The following is a 15,597-nucleotide window of genomic DNA, read 5'->3' on the forward strand; positions in this document are numbered from 1 at the left end:
CTTTATTTTGTTCCTTCGTCCGTTTCAGTAGAATGACGTCCACTGCTGGACAAAGGCCCCAAAGATTTTCACAAAGACCGGTCCCTTATTTACACTAATATTATGCTTAGTGTACTTTTTCGAAATGATAAAACATATTAAAATAATAACACCACAATTTATTGACTAGAAACTGTTACAAATAAACGGTAGGCGACTCGACAGCAAGCATCTTTGGGTCCCTGATGACTGGGTAATGAAATCGAAATTCTATATATATGTATGTTACGGTCAAAGTGATAAATGTGAAAATTATGAATAATCGCCGGTTATTATGAATAATTACCACATGATTTGGTAAATGTGATTAATATGAGGTCATTTATGTGTGTATAAAACTAAATAGGCGGCTTAGGGGTGGCCCAAGGGCCACCCCCGCCGCACCTTAACCTATTTTTCACTTTAAATCAAAACATTATGTTATAGGCATCATGGAAAAGTAATATTATGCAAGAAACATTCCAAACTCATTATGCCAAATTATATTAATATGTGATATCAAAACGGTCAAGAGTTTGGCTGTACACGAGCACGTACACAAGATGTTGTTCTCTTTTATGAAATTTGTTAGTACTGACGTTGAATTATTAAATAATCACTGTTAAATGTGATTAATTTATCACTTTTACCGCGACTGTCGGTAATTATTCATAATAACCGGTTATTATTAATAATTTTCAATTTATCACATTAACCGCAACATATACAGGGTGTTAGGTAAATGGGTATATGAGCCGACACTAGCCCATGTTAGCATGGGCATATAAATGGTATGGTGAAGTCAGAAATTTGATATCATCATTTTATTTTTTTTAATTTTCATACAAAATAAATTTTATAAAATACGATTTGTATGAAAAATAAAATAATAAAAATGATGATATCAATTTTCTGACTTCACCATACCATTTATATGACCATGTTAACATGGGCTAGTGTCGGCTCATATACCCATTTACCTAACACCCTGTATAGTCCGTCAGACAGATAATAAAAAAATTTTGGACACATATTTTTTAATTTTTTTCATTATCGAATAATTACAGAATTAAACTACTTTTTTCAATTAAAATGCAACAAAAAATCCTTATTTACAGGTAATTTAAAATTAATTAAGTTTCACCAGAATGAAGTGTATTTTTTTTATGTTGTGATTTAAAATTATTGGGGAATGGTGCCAAATAGTCTATTGTCAGCTGCTACCACAATGCTGCTTCCATGACGCGTTCCTTCACATCATCTCTTCACTTCTTCCCTCCGTCGGCGGGCACGTCGAACTCGCTGACCTGGGCGTCCACCAGTTGCTTGCTCCTCAACTTTACTATGGCGTGGCTGGGGACGTTGGGGTCTTCCATCTCAAACTCGATTAGTCCTGCAGAAGATAACCATAATTATAACAAACCTTACTTTATAATGCATGCTCGTATCCTCAGATTCTTCTTAGGATACTACACGAGACGTAAAACCGGCTCCATAGAGCGCCACAGGGCAAAGTGGAGAGCTCAAGGTCACGCAGACAAGAAGGAGAAAAAAAGTGTTAAAAGTCGAAAAAGTATAGGTTGGAGCTTAGATTGGAGCTTAGATTGGAGCTTAGACCGGTATGAGGAAATGTGGTCATATTTGCGCAAGCAGAATATAAACCGCTATGATACTAATCGCACCCCTCCTCCCCACTCCCGTGACATGACATGTCAGGGGCTAAGCCCCTCTGAAAAAGAACCCTAGATACGCGTACATTGACGCCTTCGTGCTTCAGTGGTGGGAGAGGATCTGGGTTCGACTCCTATATGGGACATAGTGAATTTTTTAGTCAGTCTGGTTGTGTAGTGTCGGTTTCATTCAACCTGACTGATAATGTTAATGTCGACGGTACGATTGAATCCTATCACCTGCATATTTGTGACTTAAGTTCATCTATTTAGTATTTACTACATAGTTCACTTCTATTTTCATGATTGATGGAGTCTCAGACAGCTAATATTGCGATTTAATTCCTACTAGCTTTCCGCCCGCGGCTTCGCGCGCGTGGACTACATTATCTACATATTTTACGGAACCCTATTTTTTTTCCAAAATAAAATTTTGCGTATGCTACTCGTGGATAATGTAGCTTTCGAAAGGTGAAAGAATTTTAAAAACGGTCCAGTAGTTTTTGAGCCTATTCATTACAACCAAACAAACAAACAAAGTTTTCCTCTTTATAATATTAGTTTCCTATAAAACACCTGAAAATCTCTACATTTTTCTGTAGTTTTCAAGTTGCGAGTGTTCTCATTAGTTAAGTACTTTGATCTTTTGCCGAAACATCTGTCTATAATCAACACTCTGTGACACTAGCTAGAGTATTACATTGTCATCCATCCGACTTGTGAATAAATTTAAATTTAAATACAAAAGACTGTCGAAAAGTAGGACACAATTAACTTGTATTACATTTTGAACAAAAAGACACACAAGTCAAAGTAATTTAAAAACTTTTATAAATGTAGGGCTTTTTACTGATTAAAAGAGCGGTTGTGGTCATAACAGTGTCTGTAAGTATAATTCAAAGATTCTGAACATCATCTTGTCTCAAAGTGAAATTGCAAAAGGTCGAACCGCACTATAACGCCACTTTTAATTAGCGCTGCAGCGGCGAGCACTTACAGCTTAATTGTTCAGTAGCAGGGCAGCGAAATGAAATGAATTAAATATATCAGCCCCGTCTTTCACGATCTAAGTATTTTTAATTTAATAGAATCTATCTTGTTTATTCCGACTTACAGTTACAGAGGCGGAAGGTTTTAGAAAACTAGTCTAAGTGCCACTTTAATTTCTATTAGTGACTGATACTTATTCTGACCTCCACCTTGCCCTATTTTCTGGGAATTTGTTTTAGTAGATTTATGAATTATAATGAATTGTAGTGAGTTAGTAATAATGACGCGCAGGTCCTGAAAAGTTTCAACAAATAATAACGTGAAACGTTAGAATTAGAGCAAATATTCAACACTATTGTTAAAGCGGACGTGTATAATGAGAGTCTCGTGGTAATACGAGTATCATTTATGGCGGGACTAGGTACTACACCTTTCGTAGTTCCTATCAAGTGTTTGAATTTAATTATATTTTGGAGAAATCAACAGTCTGTATACAACCTTTTGTCCTCCAAAAGCCTCATACACTTTTATGGGCTGATATAAGAATGAAACATCATCACAGAATACGTGGGTGATGGTGTCAAGGGTTTGGTGACAGGCAACTTACAATCGATTATAGGTGGAGTCGACCAAACAAGAGTAAATATTAATATCAGAATAAATCGTCAGTTATAGGACATTTTGACATATTTCCCATACTGAAACTGTCAATGTGCTAGCTATACCAGGACTTATTCTCGGATAAAAGTTTGGTCGAATCGGGCCTAAACAGTTAATCAATAGGTGTTGACCTGTGAAGCGTTTAATATCATGAAGTCAAAACACAAACACCGCGTTGCTTTGTGTCGAATATAGACATTAGATTCTATCAAGTATGAAATCAAAGCACAGGTTTCGATTTCCCCACAGTGAGTGACCGCCGTGAATGGGCACGCTCGAACAATGATATCTGCTTTGCCACACAAATAAACAAACAATACAGCGAAATAGGTATTGCTTTTAACAATTTTTTAATACTAAGGAATACAATTTTTGACCTAGAAATTAACCACATATAATGAAGTAAGCCTTGATGACATTTTAAAATATTTTTACAAATCCTGTATTATGGAAGATTGAGTATTTTGTTCTAAAAAATCTAATGTTGAATTCCTCTCAGAATCTGAATTCTGGTGACTATTACCTAGCCTCAACAGTTCTTAAACACTACCGCGAAGGGGTGTTCACGAGAACTAAGTAGGTAGATAGATAAATGAAAAAGGCATTTGCTGTGATCTCCTGGGTCACAGTCATCTCGGACAACTCTGGCATGTGCACCGTCATCTTCTTCCACGTGTGTCCTAAATTAGACTACCAAAAAGTACTTATAATAATGACCCCAAATAAATTTATTCTCGCTTCATTCAGCGACCACCATGTTCTTTTAGTTGTGGAAGATTTTGGCGTTACGTCTATCTCAGAGACCGTCTGAATTATCTGTTTGCTTTTACCACGCGTGTCTTGTTGACGTAAAAAATCAAGGTGTGTTGAAATTGACTTCAAACAATATTATTTTCTTACCTCCTTCAGCGACCACGTCGTCCTTGTAGTTGTCCTGCATGGAGCGCGCCAGGATGTTGTGGTAAAAGTTTTTGGCATTCAACTTGATCTCCGGCGTCACTTCCATCTTGGAAACCGCCTAGATCAGCAGCGTCAACTTCTTCCGCGTGTGTCCTGACTATGACTATCAAAAACTGCTGATATTGACCCCATACATTCTTTCTCACCTCCTTGAGCGTCACTCACCCCGTCCTTTTAGGTAGTTGGAGAGGATGTTGGCTTCGCCTAATTGATCTTCAGTGTCAGCACCGTCAACTTCTGCGTAACTTATGTGGTCTTAAGTCCTGACTTAGACTACCAAGAAGTACTTATATTGACCCTAAATAAATTCTTTCTTACCTCCTTCGGCGACCACGTCATCCTTGTAGTTGTCCTGCATGGAGCGCGCCAGGATGTTGTGGTAAAAGTTTTTGGCATTCAACTTTATCTCCGGCGTCACTTCCATCTTGGAAACTGCTTGTATCAGCACAGTCAGCTACTGCCACGCGTGTTCTCACTTAGACTACAAAAACTGCTGATATTGACCCCATATATTCTGTCTCACCTCCTTGAGCGTCACTCATCCCGTCCTTTTAGGTAGTTGGAGAGGATATTGGCTTCGTCTACTTGATCTTCAGTGTCAGCACCGTCAACTTCTGCGTAACTTATGTGGTCTTAAGTCCTGACTTAGACTACCAAGAAGTACTTATATTGACCCTAAATAAATTCTTTCTTACCTCCTTCAGCGACCACGTCGTCCTTGTAGTTGTCCTGCATGGAGCGCGCCAGGATGTTGTGGTAGAAGATGTTGGCGTTCAACTTGATCTCCGGCGTCACTTCCATCTTGGAAACCGCCTGGATCAGCACCGTCAGCTTCTGCCGTGCGGTCAGGATCAGCTTATCGACTGTAAAAAAGTTACATTTAAGTAACTGTCAAGTCGAACCCAAAATACAAAATAGCAAAAAAAAAGTAATGAATTTTTAGTAACCGGCTTTCAAAAAGCAGTTTTTATCCCAGAAATCCCAGAAGTATTAACCCTACTACTGCTTCAGGACAATAATGTAAGTCAGTGCTAAAAAGAAGTCGTGTAAGCAGCTCGGTTACTTTCATCATGCATTTTTTTTCAGGGGTTGCGCTATTTTATATTGATACAGGCTAGAAGCAGTTGTAACATCCCAAACATTTTACTTTTAGCGTAGGTATACCTAGCGGACATAGACGTAAACAGAGTAACACAGAACTAAAATGCTTCATAAATCACACAAAACCCTACCAAAACATAATTTCTTGGAACTAAACAACTGAACAATGAGTGGATATCAAAATGAAAAGTAGCCTCGAGAGATATTAGATGAATTGACGAATACGAAATAGATAAGTAAAATTGTCTAAGAATTTCTTTTCTCCGTTCTTTTTTCCAAGATCTTTGCTTAGATAGCGTTTATCTGTTATATCATTAAGCCGACAGAATGAGGTCTGTGAGGAACATCTAACAAACGTTTTAACGAGGGTTTGAAATAATTATTGTTTTATTTCACGTTAAAAGCGTTCTCGTGGCCTAGGAATCAGAAAGATGGATTCTCTCATATTTGTACTAAAAGCTCTTTGTTTTGATTAACCATTGTTCGATTAAAATAAAAAGCGTTTGTTGAGAAAACCGTGATCGTTTTTCGCGGACGGTTGATCTTTCGGAATTGACCACATCCGCAGATCACACTGTCGTAGCACGACGTTACTAGTGCCGCTGCTATGAGCCTATGACTAAGCTTCAACCACACCAACGCGTGCAGATCGCCATCGCTGGCGCGATCATAGGCCAATGACAGATCGCGCAACCCATGATAATCCTCGCGACCTGTCATTGGCCTATGATCGCGCCGTGATACTGATTGCACCGGCGATGGCAATCTGCGCGCGTTGGTGTGGTTGAAGCATAAGTATTCTAAATAGGTAAAAATTGACATTTTGCGAATTTGTAGGAAGGAACGCATCCCTTGCAAAAAAGCTACATTATTTCTGACTTACACACATATGCCACAAAGGCGAATATAGCTAAATATTATATTAAAAGCTGTGCGGGTGAAAAATTTAAAAATATCAACTAATATTACCTAATGACCTATTGTGGAGCTAAGAAAATTTGTTGTTATTTAGCTTTTTGAATCCACAATACGAACATAAACGACGTACGCCACAGCGCTGAATGCCGAATCGAATAGGAAATTGGAAACTCGCTCGAGCAGCTCGCAGCGGAGTGGGACGTGATTTACTCGCACGCTGAGTGCGTCTGACTTGCGAGCAAGAGCCGTTAAAAGCTCGCATTTGTGCTTAATAATATTAGGTAAAAGTGCCAAAATTGAAATGATTGATAACGTTGCCAACTTTAGTAACTTTATGAACATAACAAATCCTCAAGCATGTCGTTGAGCCAGCTTTGACCAACTGCTAGCTTGGATTTAAATAAGAGGGTAGGTCAAATTATTAAGACTCGCTATTGAACTACTTCTAGAAAAAAAAACATGCAAGCAGGTCCAGTAGTTAAGCTACAGTGAAGACTTTTATACTGAATTCCGGCTTTTTACTTTTTCACAAAAATCTCAATAACTTTGGAACCATTGAAAATTGCGGAACATACATGGGGGTTATATCGATAGGTATTTAAGTCCCCCACCGTTTGACTTACGATGATCCACCCTCCCTGTTACACCCTGTATATTATTTTAAGACCACGCGGATGACGTTGCGGGCTACTTTCATAATGCTGTACCAAACTATGCAAGCTTAGCTAGAGAGATACTCTACCCAGATGGGACCCAGATTACCGGAACCGGGTTACCGGAAAGTATGAACGAAGTAACGATTGACATTTTACGAGCGAGTAACAATGACAAGACTTTGTTAGATCGGCACGCGGGAGGTTAACGGGGAAGGGTGTTAGATTTACACCCGGTATGGACGGACAGGTTAAATAGCGGAATAGTTCCCTTAATTATTCGCATACTTAGCTTAGCTCTAATAATTCGAAGTACAAACTAAAGTATAGAGAGATGCCATAGAGCGCTTCAGTGTGAATGTAGGTAATTAATCTCATAATCACTTTTTTAAGTATATTTTCTCTTACCCTTTTGTGATCAAATTGCTTTGACTTGGTCCTATTGTTCTGATTCCTTTCATTATGGCTCCAATGATTAGTTTAATTTTACTCTAGCTTATAAATTGTAGATCCTAACTGCACTCAAGTGTTTCATTTATAGATACTTGTATACAGGGTGTTTGGCGGAAGGTTAGATATATCAAATACACGTATACAAGTTACAACTCGGGCATTTGATAATGTGTATTGGCGGGGATCGAACATGCAACCTCAGTATAATCACGGTAATAATATCATACAGTATTGTAACTTCATATAAACAGACGAAACCCGAGCTTTCCTTCGAATTTCAAATATCGGGATGCGCTCGAGATGCGAAAGTCGGGGTTGTCGCGAATGTCGGTGGCCTAGTGTTGAAAATGACTAAAGTGATTGAATTTGACTGACCGTCATTAACGGTCAATTTGGTCAAAAACTAGTCAATAACTGTCAAAATAGTAATTTTCAGTCAGTATGATTTGAAATGAAAATTATAATTATTGTTTTATACAATTTTAGTCGTGGGCAAAAGCTGGTTTTTTACCAGCTATTGCCCACGACTTCGCCCGCCTAAAATTAAAGTGAAAGGTAATTATTATGATTAGTTTCAAAATTATTTTAGTAGTTTTTTAAAATTAAATCTACTAATCACAAAACAACACACATTTTTATCCTATTCCATTCACAAAGTATTTTGTTTGTCTAATTAAGAAAAAAATACAATCACAAAACTAGATAGAAATTCTAAGTAGGCAGATGTAATTATAATGGGTACTGTAGGTGAGCAGCCCTACCGCATGTTGTCATACCGTGACGTACCGCGCGGCTGTTGACATTTGTTTCAAAAATATGGCCGAGTTGTAATACTGTATAGATAGTATTACCGTGGTATAATGTCCAGTACACTCCACCAGTCCAACCGGGCGTATTGACACACCTATGGTGACAAGATGTACTCACAGTCTGCTTCAACCTCTGGCACCGGCTGCACCATTTCCTCGAGGGCGTACTGAATCGCCGCTGGAACCTTCATAGGCCGTGGTGCGTTCGCGGCCCCTGTTTTAAGAAAATAGAGGAATACATTAATTAAGAAGCTTTTCTTTGCCGTTTGGCTGAAAAGGATGGCGATTAAGACCCATAGATCATCATCATTATCATCATCATCATTAAGTCATTTAGTATCTTCTGCAGGAACACGAGTGTTTCTCTTACGTTCAACAATAACGTTGGAACTAATTGAGGTAGAGCAATTAAATTTTAAGTAAAAAACATTACTTTTTACTGAATCCATCCTTATCATAGAGATATAGAGAGATGCCAAGTAATGAGCTGAGTTAGAAACTCAGTGTCGCATTAGAAATTCACACACACAAAGTAATATATAAATAAATATCCCTGGACATTTTACACTACGTTTCTAGACCCAAGCCAAGCTTGTACTACGGGTACTAGACAACGGATATAAACATACTTAAATACATTGTTTGTAAATACATATGTTACGGTCAAAGTGATAAATGTGAAAATTATGAATAATCGCCGGTTATTATGAATAATTACCGCATGATTTGGTAAATGTGATTAATATGAGGTCATTTATGTGTGTATAAAACTAAATAGGCGGCTTAGGGGTGGCCCAAGGGCCACCCCCGCCGCACCTTAACCTATTTTTCACTTTAAATTAAAACGTTATGTTATAGGCATCATGGAAAAGTAATATTATGCAAGAAACATTCCAAACTCATTATGCCAAATTATATTAATATACTTATGATATCAAAACGTTCAAAAGTTTGGCTGCACACGAACACGTGCCTACACAAGATGTTGTTCTCTTTTATGAAATGTGTTAGTACTAAGGTTGAATTATTAAATAATCACTGTTAAATGTTATTAATTTATCACTTTTACCGCGATTGTCGGGAATTATTAATAATAACCGGTTATTATTCATAATTTTCAATTTATCACTTTAACCGTAACACATACATATTATAATATGCATTATAAGTACATATTAACACATAGTAATCAAAATATGTGCGGTATCAGTACTTAACGTTCGAATAATCTTTAGTACTACGCAAGCAATGTAAACTGTTTACATTATGACGTCAACCTACTAAAAATAAAAAACTTAAATCCTTGTAAGAGAGGTAGGCCCCAGAATTTAAGTATTTTCTTCGAAAAAATTGTCCATAGATCACCCCCTTAAACTACTAGATACTACTTCCCTGGACACACTGTATAGTCTTAATAAAAGTTTTTATTTTGCTACAAAAATAATATGTAACCTGATACGGTGGCGACTGTACATGAAACATTTTTCATTCTTATTAAAAATTAGTCTTAACGGCCAAGTCACGTCTTTAATTAGTATCGATTGATTAAGGCTATGTTGCACCATCTTACTTTATCTTTAACAAACGTCAAAGATCTGTCAAACTCCATACAAAAAACGACGGTTAATGTTATAGTTAAGGTTAAAGTAAGTTGGTGCAACTCAGCCTAAGAGTAATTAGCTGCTAGGTATTAAAGGCAGACATGATTGATTATTCAATTAGCCTAAAGATATCAGCTGTACTATTCCCGCGAACTGTGTGGCCATAATTGAGCCGATGAATCCTACATATGGCAAAGGTCTGTATTTATGGCGTCACAAAGGCGTCATTAAATGAACCACTTAATGTATGGTGCGGCATGACGTGCAGAATTGTACAGCTGTTGGGAAAAATACTTCTAATTATTGTCCAAATATCTATATCTATATACAGGGTGTTAGGTAAATGGGTATATTAGCCAACACTAGCCCATGTTAACATAGGCATATAAATGATATGGTGAAGTCAGAAAGAAGAACGGTCACGCCCCATACAAAAAAAACCCAGACCCGACAGAAACGAGACATACCTCAGTTTTTTTGTCATGTCTTAATTAGTTAAATTATATATTTTTTATATTCGAAATCTATGTATAACACCAAAATATTACCCTTTGTGTTTGTTCAGGTGTTATACAAAAACTAATACAAAATGCCTATTTATCACCAAAATTGGTAAATGTATGTACCTAAATGTCTATTACAGCTGCTATGGAATGTATCTAGGTGACCTGGAGATGCAGTCGGATTATACAGGGTGGTTATACATATGGAACGATAAGTGATCTCACTTGATTATTTCTAAACTATACAAGATATCGAAAAACGAGTTACTGATTCTGAAAGTGCTTCACGAGCTCTATCAAATGGTACCAATAATAGGTTACAGATTATGGAAGCTGGTAACATTGAATTTTTGGATTTTGTAACTTCATCGTTTCCACCCTGTATAATCCGGATGTATCTCCAGGTCACCTAGATACATTATATAGCAGCTGTAATAGACATTTAGGTACATAAATTTACCAATTTTGGTGATAAATAGGCATTTTGTATTAGTTTTTGTATAACGCCTGAACATAAACAAAGGATAATATTTTGGTGTTATACATAGATTTCGAATATAAAAAATATATAATTTAACTAATTAAGACATGACAAAAAAACTGAGGTATGTCTCGTTTCTGTCGGGCCTGGGTCACAGATGACCGTTCTTCTTTGATATCATGATTTTATTTTTTTTAATTTTCATACAAAATAAATTTTACAAAATCCGATTTGTATGAAAATTAAAATAGTTAAAATGAAGATATCAATTTTCTGACTTCACCATACCATTTATATGACCATGTTAACATGGGCTAGTGTCGGCTCATATACCCATTTACCTAACACCCTGTATATAAAAGAAAGTCGTGTTAGTTACTCCACTTATAACTCAAGAACGGCTGAACCGATTTAGCTGAAAATTGTCAGGGAGGTAGTTTAGAGCCAGGAGAAGGACATAGGATAAAAAAAAGTCTGCTTATTTATTGCCATTAAGGCGGAACAAAGTTCGCCGGGTCAGCTAGTTATACATAAAAATCAGATTTAATGGTATAACGTAAGTCTAACTTTTACGGTGGCTTTTTCTGTATATTCAATAGACTGTAATTCAACTAACTATTGAATCTGATTTTACTAAATAATCTGACAAAAGATTTTCGCTAAAATATCTTCTCAAACTAAACACCTAAAAATTTAAGATTTATCAAAGTGACCAAACTGTACTTCAAATTCCTAAACAAATATGCTCTATGCATTACATCGATCGGTTAATGTGTAAAAATTTCCACAAAGATTAGCTACTAGTTCTTTGTGATTTAATATTATAATTTACTTACCTACTGATACGGCCTACGGCCAACCTATTCTCTAATTATTAATTGAGTCATTCGCTAAAATAAGACTTACCCACGCTCGAGAGTAACTCATTGATTTGCTGCAAAGATGTCTTCATCTCAATAATGAGTTTTCCCTTTTCATCCAAAGCTTTAGTTAGGTTCCTCTCCTCGCGATCCTCCGCGTCGATCTGAGCACGAAGTTGTTTTTTATCGTTCACATATCTGTTGGATAAATTCATGTTATAAGTTTTCACTTTAGAAACATCATCATCATCACATAGGCCTCCCCTAATACTTTCACGTTGATCGATTGGTAGCGGCCTGCGTCCAGCGCTTCCCTGCTACCTTTACGATGTTGTCGGTCCCACGCTGCGTTTTCCTGTACGCGTAGGGTTGCCAGGCGTCCGGCTTTAGCCGGACATGTTTGGCTTTTTACGGTCTTGTCCGGCCAAATATTGTCTTGTCCGGCCTGTCCGGCTTTTGTTAGGCTTTTTATTTGGCCTGCTGCGCCAGGCGAAAGTCGAGTCACACAATAATATAAAGCGCACGCATCAGGATGTTATGTTGGGCAACCGATAATACGATGAAGTACTCACTCGTGAGCTATGACACTAATTGTCACATGTCCGGCTTTTAGGGTAAAATGTCCGGCCAAACGAAGCACAGAGTCCGGCTTTTGTGTTTTTGGACCTGGCAACCCTATGTACGCGGCCTCCACTCCAGAACCTTGCTGCCCCATCGACCGTCAGTTCTGCGTACTATGTGCCCTGCCCATTGCCACTTCAGCTTGCTAATCCGTCGGGCTATGTCAGCGACTTTAGTTCGTTTACGGATTTCCTCATTTCTGATTCGATCTTGCAAAGAAACACCAAGCATAGCCCTCTCCATAGCACACACTTTAAAAATAATCGAAATAATTTAATGTGCGAACATCAGGCTTTCCCAACCCTACTACTGGCCAATATGGGGAGTATCGGTCAAACTAAAGAGGTCATCCTTCTGAAGAGGATACCTGATTCATGATCTTACATGTCAGTTTACACTGGCTCTGCTACACAACCTTTGATCAGGTGGTGAAAAAAAAAACAAGTGCTAAATTTTGCCCTTAATAGATGATGCATAGATCTAATGAAAATAAATCAAAGGCAAGCTAATACAGTGTGAGTCACGTTAAAGTGTACATATGAAAATAGATGAAACTAGACCTATTTTTATCGACAAAAAAGAGGTCTTTGAGATTTTTTTTAAATTTTTTATAGAATTTTTTTTCTTCCAATTACTTATTGAAAAGAAAACGTAATAACTTTTAAACTAAGCGGTATATCCTGATAAAATAAAAACAGTAATAATGCTAAATAACAGGCGATACTAAAAAAATACATACAATACCCAAAAAATGCCAACAAGTAATAAAAATTGATACTTTTTGAAAAAAATCTGCTTAAAAATTCGTGTTTTTTTGGTTATTTCATAAATTTCTCCAAAAAATGCCCCTATAACAGGTAGTTTTTATTGTTGTGTATTATTCTCTATCGTATTATCTTTGTAAAACCAAAAATTGCATGTCTCTATCCCTATCACAACATTTGCTATGATAGTTTGAACAAAGGCCTACCACAACATTATTCTCCTCTACAGGTAGGGACAATTTTAATTTTAACTAAAATGCTTATTTTACTTCGAAATCTTTTGTTTTTACTTGAAATCTAACTTGTCTTTATTAAAATTACAAATCTAGAGCCATTTTCAGTTTCGTTGTTAACGAAGCGTTGAATGGCGCGCCCGGAGAGGCTTAGTTCAAACGATCATAGCAAATGTTGTGATAGGGATAGAGACATGCAATTTTTGGTTTTACAAAGGTAATACAATAGAGAATAATACAAAACAATAAAAACCACCTGTTATAGGGGCATTTTTCGGAGAAATTTATCAAATAACCAAAAAAACACGAATTTTTAAGCAGATTTTTTTCAAAAAGTAACATTTTTTATTATTTGTTGGCATTTTTTGTGTATTGTATGTATTTTTTTAGTATCGCCTGTTATTTAGCATTATTACTGTTTTTATTTTATCAGGATATACCGCTTAGTTTAAAAGTTATTACGTTTTCTTTACAATAAGTAATTGGTAGAAAAAAAAATCTATAAAAATTTAAAAAAAAATCTCAAAAAATTTTTGACCACTTTTTTGTCGATAAAAATAGGTCTAGTTTCATCTATTTTCATATGTACACTTTAACGTGACTCACACTGTATAAGTAAAGGTATTCAATAAATAAGGTCAGAAATCGAACACAAATAATTTCTTTCCCTTTTATGATCTGAGCGCAGTACCTACTTTTTCATTGGTTAACCTTATAAAACCTTTTATCTTTAATCAAAAACCCTCATTGACATTCGTAAGTCATCAACAAATTGAACAGCAATCCGATGTGATAAAAGGGAATATTTCAAATGTTCTGTTATGTTTTTTTAATTAACCTTTCAATAGCGTATTCAATCAAAAGATTTGAAAAAATTTCCGTCGCAAGATTACATTATAAATCAAAGCAAACTCGCATACAGAATCAATTTGAATGCTAATAAGTGTTCAACGTCTGGGGTCTTTCTAATGACACATCGAGGATACTGCAACCATTTATAATAATTATGTAGTTTGAGAGATTCCGCGACCAGAATGTGTACTTTTGTTTGACTGTACAATACATATAAATAACAACTGTCTACAGCATTTTTGCGCACGGGTAATGCATAGCTTATTTTTATTGCTTTAATACCTAGAAATAAGAATAACAACAAAAAAATGTTCTGAATTTGCTTTTATGTTTAAAAAATAGAAAAATTCATATCAATGAATGTATGAAACATGAACATAGAGATGATTTAATTTGTTGCCAATTTTTTTTTCTTTTTTTCTTTCATTCTTTCTAATTATTAAAACATACCAAACATCCATTTAAGATTTATTCTCACAAGAGAAAATTTAAAATAGAGTCCAAATATTTATTAAACATGAGAAGTTCTAATTTCCTGTCATGTTCCATAGAAGATTTTTCTCATAAAAATCTAACTCTATCATGCTTTCAGTATACCGGCCTTGGTAACGTCGTCTCTCAAATCCCACTATATTTTGATGAAAGCGTGCCCCTTTTGTTCTTGCGAATAAGCCCCCATAATTATCTTTAAATATATCCCAATGAGAATGTGACCCCAACACCCCAACTCTCAAAACCCCCAGAATCCTTGCAGTTTTTACACAAAAGTTAATCAAAATATGTTATTTCCTTAAAATTTTGAACGATTTTTACTTTCACTCCACTTTGACTCATCGTTTTGTAAAAAAAAAGTATGAACACTACTGCGGCAAGTTTTTTATAAAGTTGACGCAACTATCCAAGATTCCAAAATGGTATAATACTCTTAGAAACCTAGTCGCAAAAAAGATATGCGTACCATTTTTACAAGCACTTCGCTTGTTAGTTAGTACGGGTTAAATCTTGCAACTGAATTTAAAACCAGTTCTCCTCAACCGATTGAGCTGAAATTTGGTATACTTATGTAAGTACGATGAAAATGCAATATTATGGTACCATTGAGCTGAATGGAGACTGGAGGTGGCCATAGGAACTTCTAAACGAAACGGCGGAATTGCATCTAGTTTGGGTTCGTTGGACTTGTCTTTTCGAGCACTTTAGTGCTAGATGATGTCCAGGGTCTTGATGATGAAGTCAGTTATAATTTTCAAACGAAGTCAAGCTTGTTTTTAAAAAAAGTTTTTTTTTTATTACAACTTTATTTTAAACTTTTCAGTTGTTTCTCAATCTCATGGCCCAAGTGCTCGGGAAGACAAATCCAACGAACCCAAACTTGATAAGCTTCCGACGTTTCGTTTAGGAGTTCCTATGGCCAGCTTCTGCCACCTCTTGACTTCATTATCAGGACCCT

General features: G+C 36.3%; 1 protein-coding gene and 1 long non-coding RNA gene across 2 annotated transcripts in view; both read right to left on the reverse strand.

The window, feature by feature from the left end:
• Positions 1 to 137: 137 nt before the first annotated feature.
• Positions 138 to 4,328, reverse strand: LOC135086746 (uncharacterized). The gene is made up of 2 exons (XR_010260587.1): positions 4,239 to 4,328; positions 138 to 1,411 (listed from the first exon to the last, which is right to left on the reverse strand). It is a non-coding gene; the product is annotated as an uncharacterized LOC135086746 (long non-coding RNA).
• A 504-nt stretch (positions 4,329 to 4,832) lies between these two features.
• Positions 4,833 to 15,597, reverse strand: part of LOC135087063 (uncharacterized) — a 45,244-nt gene continuing 34,479 nt past the window's right edge. Inside the window, exons 8-11 of the mRNA XM_063981909.1 lie at positions 11,724 to 11,875; positions 8,351 to 8,446; positions 4,994 to 5,161; positions 4,833 to 4,912 (exon numbers count right to left, since the gene is read on the reverse strand). Coding sequence (XP_063837979.1) covers positions 4,833 to 4,912; positions 4,994 to 5,161; positions 8,351 to 8,446; positions 11,724 to 11,875 — 496 coding nt within the window. The remainder of the gene's footprint in view (positions 4,913 to 4,993; positions 5,162 to 8,350; positions 8,447 to 11,723; positions 11,876 to 15,597) is intronic.

Source organism: Ostrinia nubilalis, chromosome Z, assembly GCF_963855985.1.
Source record: "Ostrinia nubilalis chromosome Z, ilOstNubi1.1, whole genome shotgun sequence".
Taxonomy (NCBI): Eukaryota; Metazoa; Arthropoda; class Insecta; order Lepidoptera; family Crambidae; genus Ostrinia; species Ostrinia nubilalis.